At 47.6% G+C, this 25298-nt stretch overlaps 10 protein-coding genes across 10 annotated transcripts; 5 read left to right on the forward strand and 5 right to left on the reverse strand.

The window, feature by feature from the left end:
- Positions 1-59: 59 nt before the first annotated feature.
- BDV27DRAFT_159160 (uncharacterized protein) lies at positions 60-1589 on the reverse strand (the record flags this gene model as incomplete). The annotated part of the gene is made up of 3 exons (XM_032072831.1): positions 60-668; positions 769-969; positions 1053-1589. The coding sequence occupies 3 exons, from the start codon at positions 1587-1589 to the stop codon at positions 60-62; spliced, it is 1347 nt and encodes a 448-aa protein (XP_031926121.1).
- A 1766-nt stretch (positions 1590-3355) lies between these two features.
- On the forward strand, positions 3356-4612 carry BDV27DRAFT_165702 (uncharacterized protein; the record flags this gene model as incomplete). Its single annotated transcript, XM_032074002.1, has 3 exons — positions 3356-3515; positions 3596-4059; positions 4214-4612. The coding sequence occupies 3 exons, from the start codon at positions 3356-3358 to the stop codon at positions 4610-4612; spliced, it is 1023 nt and encodes a 340-aa protein (XP_031926122.1).
- A 317-nt stretch (positions 4613-4929) lies between these two features.
- BDV27DRAFT_130511 (carotenoid oxygenase family protein) lies at positions 4930-7242 on the reverse strand. The gene is made up of 2 exons (XM_032067429.1): positions 6813-7242; positions 4930-6758 (listed from the first exon to the last, which is right to left on the reverse strand). The coding sequence occupies exons 1-2, from the start codon at positions 6876-6878 to the stop codon at positions 5160-5162; spliced, it is 1665 nt and encodes a 554-aa protein (XP_031926123.1). The 5' UTR covers positions 6879-7242; the 3' UTR covers positions 4930-5159.
- A 12-nt stretch (positions 7243-7254) lies between these two features.
- On the reverse strand, positions 7255-8434 carry BDV27DRAFT_11771 (uncharacterized protein). Its single transcript, XM_032064719.1, has 3 exons — positions 8085-8434; positions 7976-8030; positions 7255-7901 (listed from the first exon to the last, which is right to left on the reverse strand). Exons 1-3 carry the CDS (start codon positions 8218-8220, stop codon positions 7496-7498), a joined length of 597 nt encoding a protein of 198 aa, XP_031926124.1. The 5' UTR covers positions 8221-8434; the 3' UTR covers positions 7255-7495.
- Positions 8435-8821: 387 nt separating this feature from the next.
- Positions 8822-10764, reverse strand: BDV27DRAFT_165703 (putative MFS transporter; the record flags this gene model as incomplete). Its single annotated transcript, XM_032074003.1, has 8 exons — positions 8822-9173; positions 9224-9428; positions 9484-9546; positions 9595-9937; positions 9989-10033; positions 10091-10308; positions 10373-10484; positions 10545-10764. Coding segments are annotated over 8 exons (1558 nt in total), but the record flags the coding sequence as incomplete, so codon positions are not given.
- A 5875-nt stretch (positions 10765-16639) lies between these two features.
- On the forward strand, positions 16640-18911 carry BDV27DRAFT_165707 (aminotransferase class I/II-fold pyridoxal phosphate-dependent enzyme). Its single transcript, XM_032074004.1, has 3 exons — positions 16640-17980; positions 18044-18186; positions 18253-18911. Exons 1-3 carry the CDS (start codon positions 17134-17136, stop codon positions 18637-18639), a joined length of 1377 nt encoding a protein of 458 aa, XP_031926126.1. The 5' UTR covers positions 16640-17133; the 3' UTR covers positions 18640-18911.
- A 1341-nt stretch (positions 18912-20252) lies between these two features.
- Positions 20253-21314, forward strand: BDV27DRAFT_159165 (YeeE/YedE family protein; the record flags this gene model as incomplete). The annotated part of the gene is made up of 2 exons (XM_032072832.1): positions 20253-20540; positions 20604-21314. 2 exons carry the CDS (start codon positions 20253-20255, stop codon positions 21312-21314), a joined length of 999 nt encoding a protein of 332 aa, XP_031926127.1.
- Positions 21315-21355: 41 nt separating this feature from the next.
- BDV27DRAFT_11799 (glutaminyl-peptide cyclotransferase family protein) lies at positions 21356-22882 on the reverse strand. Its single transcript, XM_032064728.1, has 2 exons — positions 21568-22882; positions 21356-21432 (listed from the first exon to the last, which is right to left on the reverse strand). The coding sequence occupies exons 1-2, from the start codon at positions 22764-22766 to the stop codon at positions 21426-21428; spliced, it is 1206 nt and encodes a 401-aa protein (XP_031926128.1). The 5' UTR covers positions 22767-22882; the 3' UTR covers positions 21356-21425.
- A 5-nt stretch (positions 22883-22887) lies between these two features.
- Positions 22888-24164, forward strand: BDV27DRAFT_165709 (uncharacterized protein; the record flags this gene model as incomplete). The annotated part of the gene is made up of 3 exons (XM_032074005.1): positions 22888-23269; positions 23326-23484; positions 23537-24164. The coding sequence occupies 3 exons, from the start codon at positions 22888-22890 to the stop codon at positions 23950-23952; spliced, it is 957 nt and encodes a 318-aa protein (XP_031926129.1). The 3' UTR covers positions 23953-24164.
- Positions 24165-24375: 211 nt separating this feature from the next.
- Positions 24376-24894, forward strand: BDV27DRAFT_146434 (putative histone h1.3.; the record flags this gene model as incomplete). Its single annotated transcript, XM_032070579.1, has 2 exons — positions 24376-24474; positions 24532-24894. 2 exons carry the CDS (start codon positions 24376-24378, stop codon positions 24892-24894), a joined length of 462 nt encoding a protein of 153 aa, XP_031926130.1.
- Positions 24895-25298: the final 404 nt, after the last annotated feature.

Consider the following 25298-nt stretch of genomic DNA (forward strand, 5'->3'; position numbering starts at 1 on the left):
TAGTTATACTTGTAACAGCGTCCTATCTATAAACAAACTAAAATCAACAAACAGAATACTCATTCCAAAACGGCCCTCCACCCCCGTCTAGGCACAAAACCCTCGACACCCTCATCCTCCAAAACATCCCTCCCCAGCCTCCCAGTAACAACACTCCTCTCAACCTCAGGCCCCCGAACATAAAACGGCTCAAAACCCAACAAGCGCCCCGTCCCAGGATCCCATTTCCTCACCCACCTCTTCCCACCAGACCCAGACCCAGCCTCAGCCACGAACCCCGAATTCACCCGATCAAGAGTAACAAACCATCTCCGCTGATGAACCGACCCAATGGAGTTGATAGCCCCCGGATAGGCATTATTAGTCCTAATCTGCTCGTCTACATCATCTTCTTCATCCGAGTGTTCCCCACCAGGAGTCTCAGACGCAGATAGAGTTTGATCCGAAACGCCAGGAGCTGGCGTCCCTGTGGAATCACTTTTAGATGGAGGTGGCGAGGAATCAGAGGACGATGTACTAGGCCCTCTTTTAAGGTTTGGAATCGTTCGACGACGCCGTTTTCGGGTTGTGGTGGGGTTTCTTCTGAAGTCTATGTTTTTGTCGAGACGGAGGATGATGGTGTAGTTTTGGGGGAGTTTTGTTCCGTGGAGACGGAGGCGGATTTTGCGCTGATTTCGTTAGTGTTCCGGAAATCTAGGGAAAGGACATTTTTCCTTTTTTTTTTTTTTTTTTTTAACAAAAAAAGAGAAGGGTTGCTTTCGAACATACGTTCTGAAACGCTTGGCAGAGTTTTTCACTATCGGTTTTTGAGTCTACGGTTGAGATGGATGTGTCTGATAAATTGTCGGAACGGGAGTCGTCTGTTTCAGGTTGCGTTTGTTCAGGTTGGTAGGGGAGAATTTCGTATTCTCCTGTATCCCAGATGATCATGCTTCCTGTTCGGGGGGACGCGGTTTCGATGAGATGGTTCTATGGGTGCCCTTTAGTTTCTATGGCATGGTAAATGCAGATATAGAAATGGGGTAGAGAATACACACCCATAAACAATGTACCCTCGTCTCCGTCGCATTCCGATTCAGCCGTCGACTGTTAGGGTTACCCGGTAATCCATACATGATGGACCAGCTAACAGAACTGGAGTCCGAGAACTGCAACCGGAGATCATAATGCGGTCCAGCAATGGGGTGGTCATGCTGATGAATAACGAAGTGTCTTCCTTCTGGAGACTGGTTGCGCTGGTACAGGGATACCCAGTCTGGGATCTGCAATCGAGGTGACTGTGATACTGCAGGACGGGCAGCTTGACTGAGTCGTGAAGAGAAGATGGATAGGTGATCTGTGACTTCGACCTGGCCTGCTTCAATGGCGGCTAGATCGTGGCGCTCTTTATTGGTAAATGTTTCTGCTTGTTGCTCTGAGACTTTTGGCTCTGATGAGGCATTACTAGAATGTCTAGCCTTTGCTGTGGACCTTTTCCTGGGAGGAGATACTGGTGCATCAAGGCTGGAGAGTTTGGGGATATCATTGTCTTCTATGGTTGGCAGTGTGAATGGTGGCGATGTTTGCCGTGAATCGCGATAACGCTTCATGCTTTAGTAATGCTGTTCATTCGAAGATATGTAAGTAAGCCTTGAGGCTTTGATCCTAGACTAGATGGACTGTTGTAGCATTCATGCGAGCGAGCGAGATGATGTTATAGTCTGGCTTAGTCATTCGGTATACTGACTCGCCAGTTCACAGACTGCTTCCAAGTAACTATCAATATTACAGGTTCACGGAAATCTGAGGTCCGCGCTGACTCGACTTTTGTGGGGGAATTTATATTTATGCGTGATCATTACTGCGTGTAGACATGTCTTTACTATCTGCATGCAGCCTTGCCTCAACCCCTCATTGTGAGTTGGCAACCTAAGTGCATATACCTCTTCTCTATGGCGAAGGGGAAAATGCTTCCCGCCGTCTACAGGAAGAGATCATCAGAACTTCAACCGACATGAGTATCCTTGCCTGGTGTGGATATGATTCTCCCTGGGGCAGATCCTGGGCACCTCACCCACATCTGTCGCCGATTTTCCATTCATTTCCAACCTCGCACCAAAGACTAGGCGCAGGAAACTGCCCTATGAAGTGACGAATCCTGGACTGCGAATCACCTTACCATTGGTGTCTATCCATTCAATCACTGCACATAGGCTAGTATGTAGCACGACTTCTAAGTTTAAGGATTCCAATCTTCCAGACAATGAAGTACATGTGTTGGCTGTTCTAGACTGTGAGACAATCGCTGGCCGGCAGGAAAACCCCGTCATGGCTGGGATTCTCTTACGACTATCGGATTCAAAGGAAAGATTTCATCGGAGTTGGGAGACTATATTGTTTGATATACATTTCAGTAAGGAACTTTAAGTATAGGGTAGTTACAACAAATGTGCCAAGTTGCTAGGCTTCTAGCCCCGTACACTAGCAAATATGACCCTAAACTGGTGGAGCTTTGGAAATCTTGAACGAACTCCATCACGGCCCATGACTGCTCTCTCGCTTTTCTAGATATGAAGGACTCGTATCCTCAAACCAAGGTCTATCAATGCCCCCTTTCACGGAAAGGTTCTACCCTGTTAATATTCTTCTTCTTCTTCTTCTTCTTCTTCTTTCTTTTCCTTCTGGCAATTTGTCAAAATGAATGATATCCCGCCGAACTCCACAATCCAGTCAAAGCCACGGTGGGTACTGAACCACACAAAACCCTAAGTCGTGTTCCACCATAGCACGTTTGACAATCCTTTCCCCTATCTACACTTAGCCAAATTCTCCCGTAGCCCAAACTTATTTACAAATAGCCTACGGAGACCCTTGGCAACTCCCATAAACCGAAGGCGCTTGAGGGAATTATTACCCAATTTTAGTTTCACCTCGAACTGCCGGATCGCAACGCCCAGCCCTCGGATGAGCTGGCAAAACAACGCAGTCGGTCGCCGATCATATCGGAAAAGAGATCCTAGTGAACGACTGAAATGGCTGGCACGGTCACTTGTACTTATAAATGGATTCCACTCGAGAGAAATGAAGCATGGTTGCCCACTGGTTTGCGGCCCATCGAGGTAGCACCCATTGTGTTGATCTGGCAAGGCTGCTTGCATTGGGCCCTCCTTCAGCTGAAGTTGCTGAACCCTCCCGTTTCGTTCTATTTGTGTTCTTAGTCTTGGTTCGCAAAGGCTATTCAGCCGATGTAAAGAAGAGGACAGTATATAAACTAACCCAACCATGCCATTATTCCCTCTGAAACTCTTCCCTTGTAGAACCAGCATCTCCTTCCCCCTCCCCCCCACCGGCGCAGATCCCACGCCCACCCATCACCATGCGTTTCTCGTCCTCCCTCAGCCTTACAGCCACCGTCGCGGTCTCCCTCTACAACAGCCTCGCCGCAGCAGACACCTACGATGGCGGCTGCAAGGGCGACAACCCCATCAAACTCCGCATCGGCAACGGAGGCGCCGGCCAAAGTGGTCTCGTCAAAGGTAGCCGTGCCCGGCCTTGTACCTGCATACTAACGCACAACCCTAACCCAAACCACCCAAACTAACACTCCCACCCACAGAACTAGCCACCCACTTCATCAAAAACCAAACCAACAACTGCCAAGATACCAGCAAAGCCTTCACCATAGAATGGGTAAAAGGTGACACCACCGAAACAATCAACAACCTGAAATCCAAAAAGGTAGACATAGGGATCACATACCACAAGACAGCCGAGCAAATCGCAATCAACAACGGCTTCGCCTCCGGCTGCAAATACAAAGACGAGAATACCACGACCCCCTGCTTCGGTGACAACAACTGCCAGGACTACGAGGAACGACCGTGCTACACCTTCCGTGATCACTTCTACCTGGCTGGGCCGAAGAATAACACCGCCGATATCCAAGATGAGGATGATATCACGGAGACATTCTCGAAGCTATATAATGCGGGGGAGAATGGAACCGCGCGGTTTTTGAGTCGGTTTGATAAGTCGGCGACGAATATTAAGGATTCGGAGTTGTGGATTGCTATTGGGCAGGTATGTCTTTTTCCTCAATTTTTTATTTATTTTTTTCTTTTTTTTAATTTTTTTTTACAGCCCTTTCCCTCACTCCCCACCCTTTTGTATTTCGTATTTCGTATTTCTATGCTTGGAAGGATTGGAAAATGCTAATTCGGTGATTTGAGAAAAGGTTCCCTGGGCAATCGCCTACTCCAAATGGTATCACCAGTACATGGACTATCCGATCCAGGCGTTGACGGCCTCGATCAAGCTGGGGGAATATACGGTCACCGATCGTGGAACGTACCTCACACTCAGCAACACGGACAAGGATCTCGCGGACCAGCTGGAAATCTACAAGCGCGGCGATGAATATGAGGAACTGCTCAATCCGGCCGATATCATCACGTCCAAGGACTCGGATAACAAGGAACTGGCGCAGGAGTTCGTGCAATGGGTTCTCAGTGATGATGGCCAGGATGTTATTGCGAACTTCCACAAGGAAGATGGGTACTGTCTGTACAAGGGTTTCCCGACTGGTGATGGTGGGGATGTGGAGGCTTCGGACTGCAAGTGGGAGCTGAGCTAGATGATTATGATGATGTCGGTCTGTGGTGGATGGAGCCTAATAATTAGTTTATAACACATCTGTGTGGAGGACATATGTAGATACGGATATACTTATAAAAAAATAATCTTAATCTACTAATTCTATTATCATAGGGCATTTTGCGAAATGGTGGTTTGTTGATACTGTATCTGTTGATAAGTTTCGTCATCCGTGCGAAAACCTAGGATATGCTATGATGGCTGGAAAACCTTGCGAGTTAGATGTTCGCAGCGTTCAGGTCCAATGGTATTCTTAATCCCTAAATTATGCTACTGAAGGTTTCTTGACTCATGCGAGTTGAGCGTACCTATAGAGCACTTCCGAATAATATACGATTGAAGCATTGCGCAGAGCATAGAACGTTATATGAAGCAGTAAGTCAATCTTCACAATGTCATATCAGACTCTCCATTGATAAACAAAAGGCCATTATATAAAAGAGCGGACAGGCGACATTCAACCTTTCGCCTCAAGCTAGAATGAACAAAAGAAATTAATGCAAACAAAAAGCATGGCGAAAGGTCGACTAGTAATCACCAGTAGGCACTCCATTAGCAGGAATATGCTGGCCATGGAACCCAAATCCAACAGGTCCGTTGACATGTGCTCTACCCAGTTCCTTTAATGTTCTAGCATCAAGGCAAAGCAGATAGCTTTTGCCTGAGTATCCATCCAGAACTACGCTGAGGAGGATTCCATCGTCTTCTTCTAGGCCGTCCGGACGGGGAACAAAAATCGGCTCTCCGGGAGACTGGGCGTGGTGGTTCCACAGAAGCGTTTCCTTGCTTTGACTGTCGAATTTGATTATTCCATCGAAGAAAGTCGATTCGTCGCGGGCGGTTATGGCGTACGTGTATCGGTGCTTTTGCGTGACCAGTTTTGGATTCATAGTTGGCAACTCGGGAGAGAAGGCTTTGCATGACATCCGCTCAGCGGTGGCTGTCTTGACCTCGGTGCTAGGGCTAGTAGGGATATTTGAAAGACGGAAACGGGCAAATTCCGAGCGGCAAGTGTCTTTCTTTATCTGGGCATGAGCTTTCGCTTCGGCCGATGAAGAAACGAGCTTCTCATAGTATAGAGTGTGCAACGTATCGGTGTTATCGAATCTGACAAGCTCTGCTACAATGTCCACTCCGGTGCCACTTGCCGAAGACTCTTGCCAGGCATTAATCGTATGGAAGCAGAAGAACGGAGAGCTTTCAAATGTAGCGACGAGCCCTTGGCCTTGCGTGCGGTCCACCACATACCACTTGGTAGGCCGGGTTGCATCGAATGACTGGATGGCTTGCAAGAAGCTGCCTTTCTCGAGCATAGTGGGGTTGATATGAGAGTTCCACACACATAGAATAACATAGTCCTTTGAGAGAAACAAAGAATGGAGATATGCAGGTGTTCCCTCGAATGTAGCAAGGATTGTAGTTTTCCCTGTTGAGGCGGACACATGGAAGACGCGATAGGTCGAAGATTTGCCAAAAGCGAGGTTAAAATTATAAACGTCCCCCGTTATCGGATCAGAACGTGCATGGGATGCCGACAAAGGCCCATCCAGGTCAGGATGTAGATCCTTTTGTGAAGCCAGGCCTACAGGTTCAAGGGTCTCGGGGTCGAGCTTCTTGTAGGAAGTGGAATCTGTCTTTGCATACAGAGTGTTTATCCCTGAAGAACCGGTCCAGCGTCCGATATTCCGCTGGTTTCCATCCATAGTCTTATTAAGCCCTGGCATGTTGACGGAGAGTGTTACGCCGACGTTGGCTGAGGAGGGATCAGGGTTAAACTCGCTCTGTGCCTTCTGAAATACTGTCTGGCAAGGATCACGCTTTTGGCCAAAGCTGATTTTCTCAAGGCGGCCGGTCTTTCTCGCTTGCTCGATCAAATAATCTGTCGAGAAGCGGGAATTGTAGAAGACTCTCAGGGAAGAGTGGGTAGTATCTGGGGCAACAAGCTGAAATCGATGAGTTTCGCTGAAGCCATCGAACCAGTGAGATACTTGGAATGTGTCCCCACTCTCCCTTTCGACCCTATATTTGCCTGGTCCTGTGCGATAGAGCACTCCTGCAGCATAAGATGGAATGCAGCCGGTGACCGCGAGTTCTATAGGGGACCTCTCTTCGTAGTTTGCGTCAAACTGCCTATGGTCAGCATGGATATGAACAATGCAAACAGTCCCACCACTACTTACGCCTTGATCATTTGGCCAATTGTTAAAATGAGCCTGGGATTCTGTAACACCAGTTGCGATAGGCATCTTTTTTGATTATAACAAAGTCCTTCAATATGCGTAACAAAAAAATATATAGTTCAGGTGTAAGGAGAGATTTGGATAAACAAGGTATTGGCAGGCCAAGAACAAACCTTTATATAATGGAGATGTTCTTAAAGAATTAGCAATGAATGATTAATATTCAAACCGGCTGATGCCGTGGTAAAGTGCCCCGGCATAGCTGTGGAGGTAATCCGCCAGGTCATGAATGCGGAGATATGACGATCGTATCCGCACCTCATGCTCCAGTGGTTCACTGGGAAGCACGGATGCCCGTAATAATAAGTTATTACATTGAAGGTGCCATTGTTCCAGGTGCGTTCACATGGTTTCATTGCAGATTCCAAAGGAAAAAAAAAAAAAAAAAAAAAGGCCGAAGAAGAGGTCAATGCTTGCGGAGTTCATCGGCATGACAATAAACGCAAAGACAACCTCAAGAATTGACAGGTGCCGAGCAAGATGTAACATACATTCTTTGTAGGCATGACATTTTAGCTTGACCTTTTTAGTTTACCTCGGCGAATCGGCTTCGTTTTGTGTAGGATTTGAACAATTTCTGTTCTCTTTGGGCGAACTCAAACATTGCCCACAATGAACATATGCTATCGAAGCCTTCCAGGGTCTGGCATAGATGGTACTCTCCCTGAGCTAACTAAACGGCCATAGGCTTCAAACCAAGCGTCTCTGCCTGGGTAGAACGTCTGGAGCCCAAGATCCCAGGTCGAATGGTTCAAGCTACGCTTGTCGATCGGTGGGCTTTGTTCCTGACTCGATTCGCTAGATCCACTTTGCAAGGTCACTTCCTCACTTTGGTGGAGACGTTGGTAAGTGCATATTCGGTCGCGGGTGCAGCACTCCGAGCACGGCAGCTCTCCACTACATGACTTTTTTGCTTTTGCACAGCCATCACACGCGTGCTTTTCTTTGCCACCATGGCGTGGTTCTGGTATACACTGACCGGATTCTATCCGAGCAGAACATGACTTCCAATGGCGCCGCAGGGCATCCCTGTGGGGTATTCTGCGTCAGCATCGCTAGAGTTTGCCTAAAAGCCCTAAATGCGGCGAGAGCCAAGAACGTACCCTCGTTTATACGGTGAGCCACAAAACTCACATTGATAGGGCCTTTCTGATGTATCTTTTTTACTTTTAGCCAGCTACGTAGTTAGGGATGCGAAGGTGGTTCACGTACGTGTAGCTATATGGCGCTTAAGATGATCGTACCGCTGAAAAGCGGAGAAGCAAAAGTGACATGACCACAGACCGTCGAAGTTTCGGGGCTCCTCATTTGTTGTATTCCGTGCCTCAGTGGGTTTGCTTCGGATCATGATTGGTGATTTGTAAAGTAATCGACTTGACAAGATATCTGCGAAGAAAGGCGTATACCGAATACTTCGGAGGTACGCAGTACGGATAGACCGGGGAGGGAACCCGCGACTAAAAGCATAGAGCCTTTTGGGTCGATGATGATTTAAGAAGAAACAACTACCTGTAGTCGCTTAAGGGCTAGTCCAATAACAACCGAGAAAGATGGAGTTCGAGTCAGCCGACTACACACAATGAAGATATCGAGGGAGATGCCTAGGGAGATCACATCATGTTGGCTAACATTAAACAGGCCGGCGGCATTCCTCCACATCCGAAACTCTATTTATCCGAGTTCCTCTCATATGATTGGCTATGACCCCGTGACACCGCTGGGGGCAATACGAAGCTACCTTTTTAGGAAACTTTAGGGCCTTAGGCACCTTTCAGCATTCTCTGAACAACACATGCATCACTTGTTCATACTGGACATTGAGGACTCAAATCGTGCTAAGACCTCACTAAGAATGCTATGGTAGCGTTTTATATGTCAATGGGGTTCGTCTTACAGTGAAACAAGGACAGATGCTTTCTTCATTAGGTACTAGTATGCTACATAAACTACTAAGAATTGTGACCCGTAACTGCTCCCCAAATATATGCTGACCAACTTCCTAGTATAAGAAGGACAAGGGCACTAAAGCAGCATAACGAGATCCACCAGCTGCGACGTTCATGCGTCACTAAACTGCGTTCCCTCATGCGGTCGATAATCTCGGGGCCATAGGTAAGTCTCTTCTTCCGAGTCCACTGCAAGAGGCCCAGTTCATCGGTCAGCATGGCTCCAATAAAAATTGCCAGGCCAACTGCCACGCTGCACGCTGCTAAGAAAAGATATACCCGCACTGCCCGGCGGTATGAATCATCATCTGCGTCTTGGAGCGCCCCTGTAATGATTCGCACGATGATATTCATTCTGTCAAGCTGTCAGTCAAGTTCTCATTGATACGGATATACTAAACGTACGCGTTGTTCATTGTCACTTTAATTGCGTATGCAGATCCAAACACGGACTGATGCCATAGGGAGGTACGGATTCCGTCGATAATAGTGGTTGGGCCCAAGGCAGATGCAATGGCATAGATACCAAATGCTGCGCCAGTACCTGCTGTGGACGAGGCAAAGTTCACTAACGTCATGCATAGAAGCATACCGGCCCCGCAAACGCACACTAATTCATAGTGAGCTTAATGGGTTATATAGTGTAGTCACGTATTTGTACTTACGAACAGTTGCCCGATTTCCAGCAATGTCGATAAATGCGCCTAAACAAGGCACTAGAAAGAACCCTATAAAGAGTTAGCACAGATATAGCAGACATACCTGGGGTTGCTTACCAGAATACTGCGACAAGGCACTATACCAGCCAGCCTTGATCGAGTCTACGTTGAACCGTTTCTCCGCCAATTCGGTTGCATTTTGACTAAAGACCAGAGCAGCACTTGTTTGGAACAGCGAAAACGCTAAAATACACCAGAACATCCATGGAAGTTGAAAGATCTTCTTGAGCTCAAACTTCTTGTTCTTCTCAGTTAGAACTTCTCCAGTCGCCGTGTCCTGCCGACCCTGGTAGTGTCGATTGCAGTAGCGGCTATAGAGCCAGAAAACAACGGTTGCGGCATTGGTGAATAAATTCATAAACACCGACGTCCAATATACCCAGGCAAAATTGCCGGTGTTCTATTTCATCGATTAATAAAGCTTCAAATATAGTCAAGGGACGATGCCTACTTTAGCAATTGGATTGGCTGTCGATTTACCAACAAAACCGCCGATCTAAGTAACCCAGTTAAGCCCTTTTCCATTCTGCAAAGGAAGGGATGAGAGATATACCTTCCGCATGGCGAGTTCAAGTCCAAGCGTAGAGGCAAAACCGTTGCTAGGAGGGAACCACGACGAGAACATTTTGTATTGCGCAACTTGCGTTGCGATATCGCCTAGCGCCAGGATAACTCTGCCTCCGACCATGAAATTAAACGAGCGAACAGTAGTCGCGGCCGCAACCAGAATGGAGCCGATCGTGTAGACGACATTCCCGTAGATAATCATTTCTAAGTTGGTTAAACACATATTAGTTCGCGCTCCTACCATTAGGTCGAGCACAAATCTACTAACCGGCACCTCCCACTCGATCAGTTACAATGCCGCTACCCAGCATGAGCAGGGTTACCATGAAGTCTTCGCTTGCTTCGAGGAGGGAAAACTGGGTATTCGAGATACGCATTTTCTACATTGACGTAAGTTAGGTCATGTTCGTGTTGATTAGTGCTATAGGCAAGGTACATACCTTCTTAATGGTGCTTTTCATAGCACCTGTAACACCAGAGCTCCAAGACGAACCAAAACTAATAAAGGAGATAAGCAAGACGGCGATTAGCTTGGCCATCAACGGTGGCGGCTTTTTTCCATCTCCATCTTCTTCTGTTTGCTGATCCTGAGCCGGTGACGAAGGTTTAACAGGTTCGTCAACTGTAGCCGTAGCAATCGGCTTCTCAGGAGCCTCCATGATACTATTCAAGCTTTTTTTTTTTTTTCAGACAGGGCGTGGTTCTCTGCTTGAGTCGACAGCCAGCGTAACTCCAAGATGCTCTGGATGTAGAGGAATCGGGTGAATGTCGAGGGCGGACATGACGGATCGACGTAGTATTTATTGAAAAGCCCCGGAATGTGGCGTGGCAGCGAGCGGCCAAACTCCGTTGGGCCAAAGTTATCAGATTAAATTTCAGCGAGCTTGGTGCGTAATAATAGCTATGTCCAAATGGAGTATTCCTCCGGTGTGTCAATCTAGAAACACGAGAGAGAATAATTGGCCCTAAAATTTGGGAAAAACACCCAGGTTGATCTAGTGTGGGAATTAGCGACATTGATTGGTAGTAACCTTAAGACAGGAACCCGCTGATTGATAAGATTAAGCGTACGGAAAGTGTCCGAGAGCCAAATAAACAACTGATAGTGGGGAGCTTTTTTCTTTCCCCCACCTGCTTGAGACCAAAGCACGCGGTCTCGGTCATTCCACAGATTTTTACCTACTCTACCATGCTCAATGATACTCACTGAGATCAAACTGTAAATCGGTCGGTATCCTGAGCGCTATAATCTACGCTGTGTCTTTGTATGTATGCATAGGCTATATTATAGGATGTCCAGCGGCGTTGAACGATTTTAAGATATAGACCCAGTTTTAGCCACCTTACGAAATCCCCACCTAGCTCTCAAAACCTACGAAGAATCCCGAGATACACTAGGGACCCAAAATCCAGGGGGCTCTTGAGCCGACGAAACCCGGCTCTTCTACCGGCTCACGTTCCAGATCCACGTGCAAGCTTCCACCGATCACGATAGATTGTGATGCACTTTCCACGTGGTTCTCCCATCCGTCTGATATATGTGGGTGTGACTAAAGTTAATTCTTCAAAGTCACTCATAGAGCCTTCTACAGCGTGTATGGTATCCGCGATCATGTCAGATTCTTATCTGCAGGGTTTTAGATGCGCGGATCACCACGGCTCAAGGCAAAGCAGCCCTCTATGTATATGTATATGTATATGTATATGTATACGTATGAGTTAAACTTCTCGAAGGACTCAACTTTAGTGATAGAATGGTTGCCTTTCATCATTTGTAATTAGCACCTGACCATCAAGCATTACAAGTTCTGAATGCCATTCACAACACGACGTGCCATTTTCCATTTCGTGACCCATCATTCGGAGCTACAAAAGATTCAGGTGGACGTAAATCTTTTTCAGGAAATGTTTCCCGAGCAGTGAGTTTGTATGTTATATCGTCGTTACCTGTGCATTTCTTGTGGAGCCGGGCGTAGGTAGTTGATGAAGGATCCGCTACGGCTATGGAAGAGCTCCGCCTGTATGACAATATCCCCGATAAAAAGCCGAGAAACAAGTCTTAATTAACCCAACGTAAAGGCCCATATCTGAGGCAGTCCATTCTTTTTGGAAACCCTGCCATCGCAGCTACTGCCCTCGTCTTGGTCCCATAGAGAAACACTATCGGAAAGCCGGTGTTTGTCTGAGCTTGCGCAAATGTATAACCTATAGAAGTGAAGCAGTGCAGCAATCTGGAAGATTTGTTATTGTTCTTTTTTTTTTAAGAAAATATAAAAGATCGCCATCTGATTGGAATGCCTAGCTAGAACGTCCTTCAATTGTGTCCGATGCTGCCTTTCTAGCTTTTGCAGAACAGAAAATGATGAAAAACAGGGCCCTGGTAAAGGTATCAAACGGCAACCTAAGTGACGAGAACGGTAAGTAAGGCTACCTATATGAGATCAATACCACATGGCCTATCCAGGCCCATTTTGTACCAGCATGGAGTGTGAGTATTGGATAGAGTGATATGTCAATTGCAATTGCTATGAATACCAATATTCTAGGACGTGTGAGATGCCGGTATAGCCATCTGAATATCTGGCATTGATAATGGAGTAGCCCAACCGACGTTCGAACTAGACATTCTTTAAGCAGCAGAGAACGCGCAATACGAGATATACTTGGCGGTAGGGGAATAAACAATTGGAGAACTTCAGTCATTTTAAGAACTTATCCCAATCTGGAATATACTTCGATGGTGACCATGGCGCTTTATATGAACTTCTACTAACATGAATAGTGATTCCACACCGCCTCACAATGAGCAACCTAGAAATATTGTGGTAGTTATACCGGCTTGCTAACTGGGTCCAGAGCGTGAGAGCCGGGATTTGAGTACTCTCGGTTCTCGCGGGTTTTCTCCCCTATATCGAAGTGCTGGCTTAAACGTGCATCGGCGATCGGATAGTTCTTCTATTAACTCTCTAGACCATGCTATCAAATCAGAAAACCCCTTATTCAGGTTGGTCAGTCTAGAATTAGTGACATCCAGAATGATGGCACCCATAGTTGGATCCTTCCACGAAATAGTCCGTATGAGACAAAGAGTTGTGTTTGCACTAGTTGAATAAGGACCCACTTACACATAGTATACGTCTTGGTGGGCAGCTTCGTGAAAAGATGGCTTCTTTATGTCCTTCTTTTGTACTTTGACAGCGCTCCAGGATTACATACTTCTGTCCTATTCCCAGTCAGGAAACGGCGCAGTGCAACTCACTGACTAGTGGTTTTCTCTTAGTGCAAGATACAAAAACACCAGTCAGACATTCAAGAATATGTGAAGCTCATTCGGTGCATGTCTTAGCATAGGTATATCCATGTGGTGTTTTACAGGTAAGCGTTTTAGAAGCAAGTAGACATTGCCACCAAGTGTTTCAGTTTAAGCTACAAAACGACTACAGGACAAATCCAAAAAAAAAAAAAAAAAAAAAAAAGAGGTTATATTATATCGTTAGACTCTACCAATGATTACCGAGCATAATATTTTGAGGCTTCACATCGACGGATAATGATCTTCGCTCTGTAATGCGCGCAAGCCCATCCGGATGCTAAATTGCTTGAAATGAGAGCTGCAAAGTCAGATATGTGGAGTCCGTACACACTACAGATAGATGAGAATAGCTTTCCATAGCTAGCGGTGCAGTACTTTGCTAAAGTAAACATGTATGAGAAGCATAGTTTCACATACCACACTGTACATACCAGTTGTATAGACCAGATGTATCGTTGACCCACCTTCGTATTTCCCAGGAAACGCAGATGTAGTGGATGGGCTAAGCTCTTCATTCATAAACTATAAAGGGACTGTATCGAGTTCCATTGTCCAATACTAGCGGTTTCTGATTTTTATTATCCTAATGTCTCATTGGTGATACCTGGTGAGTGTGGATTGCTCGTAACAGAACAAGAGATCGTGTAGTTCTATGATTTCGTCATCCCGGTGCGGAGCCTGCGTCATGTAGATATCATGGTGGCTCACTCTACAACAAACATAACCAAGTGCCTCGAAACAACAGCTGAGTCAAGTAAAAAGGTGTACAGCAGGCGAGACATATGAACTTCTAAGTCGGGATATCACATCAACTTCCCCGCTTGGACCAACTTGATAGTTCAATTCATCCATTACCCGCCTTCCTATTATGGCATGCGGCGCAGTGAACAAGCAGCCCGAGAGAGTTTTCTTCCCAGGTGATGTGAAACAAATGGTTCTCCCATTAGCATTTGCCCAATCACTGGAGTGAGGTGGGACCCAGACACTATTTTATCAAGGCGACTAGGTTGAATTATGGTTTTGGAGTATGGCTACGAGTCAGTGATCTGCCACCTGATCGCAGCCTTATATGTTTGGGCAAGTCTGTGCGCCCTCCAAACTGAAATTCTCACAAATCGATGACGAGAATCTCGTATTCACTTGGAGAGATCCTCTCTATGGAGTGTGCCCAGGCTTGATTGGCAACTGGGTAGACTTCCTCTCCGTTGCCTTCTTTTGTGTGTGAGAGAGAGTGTGTGTGATAGGAATAGCCTCAACGTTTTGATATGGTTTGGGTACGGTTCGGTTGTGTTACCACCCAGTCTTAAACCTGTCAGTAAAAGTCTCTGGAAACTTAAACCAGCGGAAAACTCATCCAATTCGACCTCATCTTCTTGAGCTGGGTTTTGAGCAGAAGCCCCTTATACCTACTAGTATGAACCGACATATACATCGTGATCTAAGAAAACCTGCTTGATAGCTCCGATGCGATCGCAATGTCTGGGTCTCTGTTGCCTGGGTGGGTCGCGAATTAGAACGAATTCAAATACCTTTTGTGTTCACTAGCACCACCACTCAGAATGTGTTGTCCGTGCTTTTGAACAAAGACTTACCAACTTTGGGACACAATGGCGTATGGTTCGAAAAGTAGTGCATTGGTGGTGGCGCGTGAGTTCGCTGGAGTCTATGAGAGAACCATATTCACACATGGTAGCAGGGCAGGAACTTTGGTCTGCATATACTTTCGCTACTTGTTGGGTAAATGATAGTCTCTCTTCCATAGTCTTCTTACACCTCGGAACCACCAAAAGTTCCCCCGAGAGATGCATTATCACCTTTCCTACTCTCTTAGTCTTCTTCTTTCGGGTTTTTTCTCCTTTTTCTTTTCTTTTAATTCCCGGTGTAAATCCCAGACACAGTGGGTGTGGATCTTCCAATTACAGTCCTGCCTAGTGTGGACTGTCATCCACTCGATCCTCATACGCAGATCCTTCCTTTTGATATGATTTAGACAGTTTGGCGTGGTGAGCTTTCCATGTACTTAATTAATTCTTACAGACGATAATGCTCAATTAATATCCAGCGGCATTGTATACACTACGCATTAGCGACACCTGGTACAGTGATCTTTACTTCATTCGTTCAACTGAGACAGATAAATTCCTGGGAGAGCAGACGTGGATCGTTAGGTAACTGAATGCGGCTCTCTCAAACGCGAGGTAGTCGATTGGTCACTACATCCTGAACACAGACCATTGTCCGCGAGTCAGAAACGACAAGCATGAGTCTATCTTGGACCAAAACTCTCACGTCATCCTAAAGAGACGACCTCGCATTCTTAGGGATCTGGCCCCGCACCCTGTTGCTCTGGTAAGGGTAGACTCGTCATGAGAGTCATCATTGGCCATGTATTGGTTTATTCTATTGTTTTCCCCTATTGGTTGTCCTGATTCTAAGCCCATACAAGGCAATCGAGACGACGCCAATTGGTACTACCTGCACCGAAATAACGTCCCGTCAATTCGGCCGAGCCTGTCGGCGACACCGAGCGGAATTGGCGCTAGTTACCTTACCACCTAGGTATTGGGATCCAGAGGCAGTAGTATGACAGGACGAGCGGAGCCCTTCTCAGTGGAGGGTCAGTTTAGGAGAGGAAGTCTGGACCTGAGATGGGTCAGCGCCCACGGGGATTGTATCCACCTTTCATTTTTCCTCGGCTCGGTGGCCACAATCGCAATGGCCGAGAGGGCCTCAACTGCATAAGTCGTTGTACCAGGGGACCAGGTGGGGACCCTCTTTCAACGCACTCCAGACATGATAGCATAGGATCCCAGGTCAGTGGTTCGGTCCCAAAAATGGAGAGTTGTCTGTGGCCTATCGCCGCTGCCAACGGGGCAGTGTATGTCTTTGATATGTAACGCCGGATGCTGATCTCCAAATCTCATGAACCATAATGTGCTTCTACGGTCATATGCTACCAGTATACGATGTATGGTTAACCAATGACTGTTGTGTTGCTTCAGCTTTATCTGGTTTACTTTTGTATATTCCCACTGTACCCCCGGCGCACTGTCAACAATGGTCATTTGACATCACACAATGACCGAGTGACTTCCAAAAGTGGAAGCTGACACGGTCTGTATTGGCTTTTCATGTGGCCTCCACGATAGAGTTATTGGCTCCTTGCTCAGTGGAGGCAAAGACGGTACAGAATTCGCGAAAAACTTCGACTTTGCCAGTGACACGCACTTTGACCCCGGTCCAACCAAGTTTCCTGTGGCCTGGCTTGGACGAATGCGTCATGGAAAGACTGAAAAAGGTTTCACTAGATGTGTTTTGCATGTCCCAACGCTGGTGGGCCCTTTGTACCGGGATTTGTGCCCATCTCTGATGGGGTACAAGACCGGACTAAACTTTGGTCTCGTTCACCTGGACTGTTCGATTGCTCCAATAAATGTGGCAATGAGTTATAGTGTGCTTCGAGCAAGGTAGGGATTGCCCTCCTGAGCCATAGTTCCGCTGAGCTATCGTATGAGGGACATTACCTTTGTTTTCAGGGTGGGTGCTGGAAAGTGAATCCAGCTGTACGTGGAATTCTGTAGAACAATGCATACCGAGGCCACAATCCAATCCTAGCTGTGGCGGCCTTTGAAGGAGCTATAAAGCATAGCCAGGTGCCTGTCCGTTCCCCGTTTCATGTTTCTTCTATTATTATTTTTTTTCTTCCAGTTCTGTTTATGGCACATTCTTTCTACCCGAAGACGATCTCTTTCCCTTTAGAGACACATCATATTAGAGACGTTTTCGAGCCCACTATGGCCCTTCCGTCTGCATACCGCGAGAACCTTGAGGCGGCACTTGACCCCAGCCGCCAAAAAGGTCAGATCTTCAAGCTTACAGCTCCAGCCGACGAGCTTGGTTGTGTTGACTTCGGCTCGAACAACACCCTTTCCCTTGGTGGGAGTGCAGCAACACGAGAGGAGTTTCTCCGGGAGCTTGCACGAAATCCCAACTTTGCTATTGGGACCGGTGGCAGCCGTCTCCTAGGCGGAACCACTCAATATATCGACGAGCTCGAACGGGACTTGGCCCACTTCTATAATGCAGACGAGGGCTTGATTTTGCCCTCCGGATATGAGGGCAACGTTGCGATTCATGCGACGCTTCCGCAGACGGGAGATGCCATTATTCACGACGCAAAGATCCATGCCAGCACGCGAGATGGCATGCGTTCCTCAAAAGCACACATCATACGACCATTCGCGCACAACGACCCACACTCCTTGTATGACGTTCTCGAGGAAGTCAAGCTACTGGAGCCAGCAATTGCCGATGGGCTCAATACCGTCTTCGTGACGATTGAATCGATCTATAGCATGGACGGGGATGTGGCGCCCGTGGCTGAGATCGTAAACGAAGCGAAACGGGCCTTGCCGAAAGGTAATCTTGTCATGATCCTTGACGAGGCACACTCCCATGGTATTGTCGGGCCAAGTGGAGCTGGTCTAGCGTGTCAGCTGGGTCTAGAGCATGAGTTTGCTGTCAGGTTACACACCTTCGGCAAGGCCATTGGAGCCGGTGGCGGTAGGCTTCCTGCCCCTAGGATCTTTATGCCGGTACCAACAACCTTCGACTAACCAATCATAGGTATTATTCTCTGTAACGGTCTGATTAAAAGATATCTGGTTAGCTATGCCCGTAACTTCATGTTCACCACAGCCCCGGCCTTCACTTTCTTTGCCACCATCAAGGCTGCGGTCACTGTCATGAGTAGTAAAGAGGGTGACTGGGTAAGCGTAACCCTCTCCATACAGCTTTTGAAGCTTTGCAACGCTAATACACATTGGCATTATCAGCGTCGAAAGCAACTCCAAGACCGGATTTACCACTTCTACGACCTCCTCTTCCACCATCCCCAATGGGAACATGTTCGAAGGTCCGGAATCCTGAGCATTCCCACCACCGACCATTTTGTGAAAGGTTCTTCGTTCCTTGTACCCATCATCCCACTCATCACACAGCCAGGTTACAGCCATAGACTCGAGAAATGGCTTCTAGACCGCGGCATGCACACGCATGGAGTGCGGTATCCCGTTGTGCCTATGGCGAAGGAGCGGGTTCGAGTCATGATGCACGTTGAAAATACAACAGAGCAAGTTGAAGCGTTAGTCAATTCCATCATGGAATGGGCGGACCAGTATGCGCCGTCCCTGTCTCCAACTACAATCAAGTTACGCCTATGAGGGGAAGCAATGTTTATGTGGATGTTAACAAATTATACAGAGGTAAACTGGATGAACATCATCCATAATATTTTCATCTTCCTCGGAAACTGGTTTATGTACAGAAAATGTGTTTCCTTCTGTGTCAGGCTGACTCTCCTTTCACAATTCCACCTTTCCATCACCATCATGACTATTATCGTTATTGTGTTGCCATTTCCTTCTTTTCTTTTCTTTTCTTTTCTTTTCTTTTTATAATGTTATTAAGTGCTAAGCCAACCAATACATACCAGCTTAAAAGCCCATAGGACTACTACTCCTAGCCTATATGTATTTGGACTGTTTATCAGAAATTCTGTTAGACGGACTATGAGCGGAAAGAATTCTAGAGAAATACATATAGCACGTAAGTGAATATACCTCCGGACCGTTTAAGTGCGAAATATCATGGAATAGATACTACATAACTTACTGTTAGCTCTCCAAGCCACTCATTCAGGTATGCAGACCCACAAATATGACAGCACAGACACATTCCTACACCAATTCCACCTGCAGACACCTCACCACTCGGGTATCCCTCCGCATCCACAAATTCCACAGCTAAGATATGCGGACAATTAAATTTCACTCCTGGCATTAGGGCAACCCAAATGCAAGGCAATGGTAAATGAGCAGTAAAGAACAAGAAAGGCTCCGCCACCCCCTCTACCAAATCAACATTCACGCAGAACAAAAAAAACACACACACACACATACACACACATACACACACATCGGCGACCTCATCCCGGCCGATACACCCAGTCTCATACTACAGAGTATTAGTAGTTACTAGTAGTAGGTAAACGCCCTTCTAGAACGCCGTGGGTATCGCCGACCCCGGATTCGATATCCGCAGCGTTCAATACAAAGTTACCGAACCATTCCAGAAGAAACCGGTCTCATTGGCCGGAACCAAGGAAATGCCGTCACAAATGGGTACGATGTTTGTCGCCGATTGATTCTCGCCCGAATCAAGCCGACTCTCCTAAGCCCGTTCGGGGACCACCCGATACCGAATGCGGATATGAGACTTATCCCCTTTGAGAACTTCGAACAAGATCCCCTGCACAGGCGGGAACAAAAGTACTACTAGTACTACCGTTGGACTAGTTCAATATTCTATACTTCTGGGGGATGCTTGTAATTACTATGTTGTCCCAGGACGTGAGATCTTGGGCTTTTGAGTAATTTCTTCTTGTATTAGAATTTCTTTCCCCTCGCCACGGGGGATATTATCTATGGAATACTACGGTTAAACTTTTGGTTTTTCCCTTTTTTTCCTTTTTGCTTTCTCTGGCCCTCGGGGACCACAGGGAGGGTTGACGCAATGGGTAGAGGGATGGATCGCAGTGGTCCCCGAGTGAGAGAAGTGAAATTCTTTGTTCCCGATTGATTGTTGTTCGTTGGGATTCTACTCGGTCTGCTGGTATCTTCCTTTTTTACTTTATCCTGGGAGGTCGTGCTATGTGTGCGAAAATGGATTTCTAGAATTCAATTCTTGGGATAGCGTGGTAATCTACCGTGAAATCTTATATGTTTGTCTTGAAAAAGTTGGATAGCGTACAATACCATTGTTGGTGATCTTTGCCATGTTCACACCCGTACATACGTCCCTGGGCGCTTTGCTGCTCTTTCAGAGTTCATCGGGTCTTCTTCTTCACAATGGCGCGGTCTTTGGCATTTCGTCGCTTTTGTCAGGATCTGTTTTGCGTCCGACCCGGGACAATGTTCCCATCATTGCTGGGTTGTTGTCTAGCGTTGTCCCTATTTATCTCTTTGTGCCTTCATTGATACCGCTGTATCCGCCGGGGCCGAATTCTTGGGCATCGGTGGCATCTACGCTCGCCACAGGGTTTTTGTTGGGTTGGGGGACAAAGGTATGTATGCATGCAAATCTAAATGTGTATGCCGAAGAAAAGCTAACAGAGAGCCCACACTAGAATGGTCGAGGGTGTACATCTGGCCACATGCTCTGTGGTCTATCCCGTCTGTCGCCGCGCTCCTTCATCGCAACGGCTATCTTCTTTACATCCGCCCTGCTCACGGCAAATCTGGTCTCAGGAGGCCAGAACATCCCTCCTTGTCCGTCTGGGGTGCCCTGTTATACTCCCGTATATCCGTCAACAGCGGAGCTCATATTCATGATCGGGACTACCGCCCTCACATTCGTCACCAACTGGTTCACTGTGCCACAGAAATTGGATAGATCAGAGAAATCGAGAACACTATTCTCTTATCTGGCAGGGCTGCAATTCGGCATGGGCCTCTTCTTCTCCGGAATGGCAAACCCAGCAAAGGTTTTGCGTTTCTTCGCTTTTCCAACCGACTTAGCCCGTTTCGATCCTTCGCTGGCTCTTATAATTCTCTTCGGAATCGGACCCTCGCTCATTACCTTTTTGACCGCGAAGCCGGGACAGAAAACCAACGGACTGGGTGACAAACCGACACCGCCCACATTGGCAGACGTTTGGAGACTCCCAACAGCCACTGTGGCGGACATTGATTGGAGATTTGTCGCCGGTGCAGCAGCCTTTGGGGTTGCTTGGGGGTTACGGGGAGTGTGCCCGGGTCCCGCGGTGCTTCGGGCAGCCCTGCAGCCGGCATGGGGCCTCGTCGAAATGACTGGGTACATGCTAGGAAACCTGGTATAGATGGCATGAAGCTGTTCCCATTTGTTAAGAATTTCTACAGGTGTTGGTGAAAAGCGTGCCCCGTTGATCCACCGAAGACCGGGCGAAAGGATCGTTGCAGGAAAGTCGCCATTAAGAGCTATGCGACACGAACATCAGCACGTTTCATCATGATATAGAGCTAGAAGCGCAACATATGTAACATAGACTGTACATATTAGGGCCTCGGAGGCAGTATATAAAACCACTTGGAATTAATTTTGGTATATCTTACAGCTCAGTTTTCTTGTTCAAACGGTCAACGTTCTTTGCGGGCGGCGCTCCATCATTGGGTTGGGGCATGAAACCCTCCAATTCCATCCACTCGGCCGCAAATGCTGTAATCAGCAGGCTCCAGTCTTCCACGGTAGCTAGATCCAGATGTTCGCCATCGTCCGGTACGCCCTTCTCATTGTGCCACACCACTGGGAATCCTTTGGCGGGATGAGCGTCGATGACATGTAGAATTTCAACACCACGTTCCAGGAACGGTAAATGGTCATCCTGTATGCCGAGGAATGTGGTAATGTCATGCTCTGACTTCGACATATCAATGAACCATGCTGGGTGAGATGCATCAACAGAGGACTTGAATTGCTTGAGGTCTCGAAATCGCTTCTCCAGTTGAGCAAGCTTCTTATATGCCCAATGTGTAGATGAGAAGTAGGACTGGATAGTTGGACTCTTAGAGCCGAGGAGATCCAAAAGAACGAACAGAGATATAGAAGACAGAGAAGTCTTGTACGTCGACATAGCAGGGTTTACCTCTGAATCCCAATGCTCAGCGAGCGAACGCGCCCCGTACAACGAATCCGTTGCGGTCCATACTTTGAATGCTTCCTCTCCATCCAAGAAAATGACCTGGATGCCCTTTTGCTCCTCCAACGATGAGTCGGTGTTGCCCTCTGCTTGCATCTTTTCCCATTTCTTTGTCAAGGCCGCATCGATGCTCCTCATGGAATGCATAAGCATAGCGCAAGGGGCGGCGCTGTCAATTGCCCCGATGAAACCCTCCGGCGAGTATTTACTATCATAATGCGCGACAAGTGTAAGCCTTCCAACGTCGCCCGGAGCTGCCCACGGAGGGTCCCGAGACGCAATGAGATTTACGAAGGGAACCTCCTTTCCTTTCGATACGGGCGTTGTCGACGTGGAGTTCTGGAATTGGATATTCCAGCTTGGCAGGGTCGTGCGGAAGAAGTCCGCAAAGTGCTGGAGGACGGCTGCAGAGCCCGCCGTCCCGGAGACTCGAGGCCTTAGGATAGGCGCCAATAGTGCTCCATTATGAATGTCGAAGTCATTGTTCGGACGTGGAAGGGCATTCAGTGTGTTATCGGAGATTTCCTCGTAGGCTTGGCCAGCAAGCAAGAAGTACAAGAGGGCAATGCCTATCGAAAGCAAAGGGCGGAAAAGACCACCGTTAACAGAAGACATGGTGAGGTCCAAATGCTAACAAGGAGCACGATCCCTGTTCAAGCGACGACCGCGGATAAGCCCGAACTCGAACAGACCTCCAACAAAGGAGCGAGCATAAATGACAGCTTTCAAACAAGGGATGTTTAAAGTTGACAGAAAGCTGGCCGGTTGTCAACAACAAGAGCTGATCGGCGCCAAGACCGTCGCGGGTCACGTTCCGGAGATCATCCGCATTCCGTCATTTTCGAATGCGACAAGCTACTGCAACTCTTCTCGACCAATGCAATTGCCCAGGATGCGGCCTCAGATCTTATTGCATCCGCAATTGCGCACGTTGCTTCCCCGTGGTGTGCGGAGAGATCTCAACAGCACCATATTCTCTCGGCTGAAGACGACTCAAACGCCATTTCGACTCTCCAAAAATGAGACCCCAGCTCTGAAACCGAAGGAAAGCAATGCGACAGCTGGCCGGAGCTCACCACAGTCGGCCACGGCACACGCAAAGACAACTATTCGACGAGGTACGCTTTTTGTGGTAACTTGAAACCGGAACATTGGTCCTGACGGAGTGTTGCAGGTCCCCCTGAGCGCATATTGATCTACCATGGCGGAACGGGCAAGACAATCTTTCTGGGGATGTTGCGGATCACGACCATCTTCCTTTTTGGTGTTTCGGTTCTGGTTGTCGCACCGGCATTTGCATCCGATGAGTTTCCTTGGTATCTAGCTCCTGCTGGTAAGATTGACTGTCTACCCTGACGGTTCGTTAGCTAAACACGTTTGTGCAGTTGTTGTTGGCGGAGCTCTCCCGATGCTTTTCGTTTCCTATACATCTGCTCCATTCGTGAACTTCGTGCACCTCGCTCTCCCCGCTTTTGCTCGGCGTTCAAAGGAACAGACGATTCAATATGCGAAGAACCTGCCTCCAACAGCCACACTATACATTAACACTATGAAGTTCACGACTATTCCTCGACAGACCGAGGTGCGACTGGGGGACTTGGTTCCTGACAAGGCCATCCTCCGTCCTGTGAGCTTTCGCAACAAGAATCCTGCTCCTCTGCCCTGGTGGGCAGGAAAGACTCTACGGCAATTCTACGCAGCAGAGAAGAGTCAGCCTGGCAGAGAATCAACGACATTCTATCCCGAATTGTGGGAGCATGTATACAAGCAGATCCAAAAGAATCCCTCACCAAAGAAATGAAAATCCAGGAAATATCCTCCGTTTATATGACTGTAACATAAAGCTCATGGATCGCTAAGGTTAGAGTGGTGGCTGAACAATTCACTACTTCTGCTCTCCTTAACGAATAACTCTTCGCATTCACTTCTAACAATTTACTCTTACTACACTCCCTCAAGAAATATTCCAACCATTTTCGCTGTTACTTTCTCTGTTCCTTTCACGCGGGCAGTGTTTCCCTTTTCCCTGTGTTCCTCATTGGTAGTCTTTTCTCTCCTCACTTTACAATCTCCCAATTCCTCTCTCTGTCAATCTTCACTACCTCTCACTTTCCCTCCTCCCAGCTCCATCGACTCTACACTTCTTCTCTTAGTCTTCTTCCATCACCTATCTTCACCATCCACCTGTACCCAAGCATTAGCCATCTACTTTGGAACAGCCAACATGTTCAACAAACCCAAGCCCGACACTCTCCTGGGTCTCACCAACTCCGAGCAGAAGATCCTCCTCCTCAGCATCCTCTGTACCGACGAAAGTAACAAAGTATGTACACCCCACTCCCCCTTCAAACCCAAAACTCCAAACTAACATAAACTCGAGCTCGATTTCGACAAACTAGCCCAGTACGGCGGGTACAAGAACCCAGCCTCCGCTAGTACAACGTATCGAAACGCAAAGCGCAAGCTGAGCGACTACAAGCCAGAACCACCCACCTCCGCCGAGGGCTCCGCAGCCAACGCCCCCAAGAGGGGCCGACCCCCCAAGAAGGCCGCAACCGCGGAACCCCCAATGGCTGCCGACTCGGAGCCCGCGGAAGAAGAAGAAGCAGCAGCAGCAGCACCAGCTCCCAAAGCAAAGCGCCAGCGTATCACAAAGAAGGGTATCGCACAGGTGATCAAGAAAGACTCGTATGAGTATGCCCTTATCCTATTGCGCACGAGACATCAGAGTGAACACTGCTAATCTAGTGACCAAACCAATTGCAGCAGCGAAGACACCATTAAGTCTGAGCCCAGTTCCTCCATGGCCAAAACCAAGGGTAGCATTAAATCCGAGGATAACTCTGTCAAAGGAGAGGATGTTTCGATCAAGGAGGAGATGACGGCCATTAAGCAGGAACCGGAGGATGTCTACGACGAATGCAAGACCGAGGATGAGACCCCCATGACCAACGAGGAGCTTGATGCTCAGCTCGACGCTATGTACGAGGCTGCCCAGGCTGGTGTCAAGGCTGAGGCGGAGGATGATGCTTAAGTCGTCATCATCGTTTCTTGCTATGATGGGTTTCAGAGCGGACGGTGGAGTTATCTAGGAATCTTTTGTTTCATTTCTTATCACTAATTGGAAACTATTCGGTGGAATAGGTA

The sequence above is a fragment of the Aspergillus caelatus genome (genome assembly GCF_009193585.1).
Source record: "Aspergillus caelatus strain CBS 763.97 unplaced genomic scaffold BDV27scaffold_124, whole genome shotgun sequence".
Lineage (NCBI taxonomy): Eukaryota > Fungi > Ascomycota > Eurotiomycetes > Eurotiales > Aspergillaceae > Aspergillus > Aspergillus caelatus.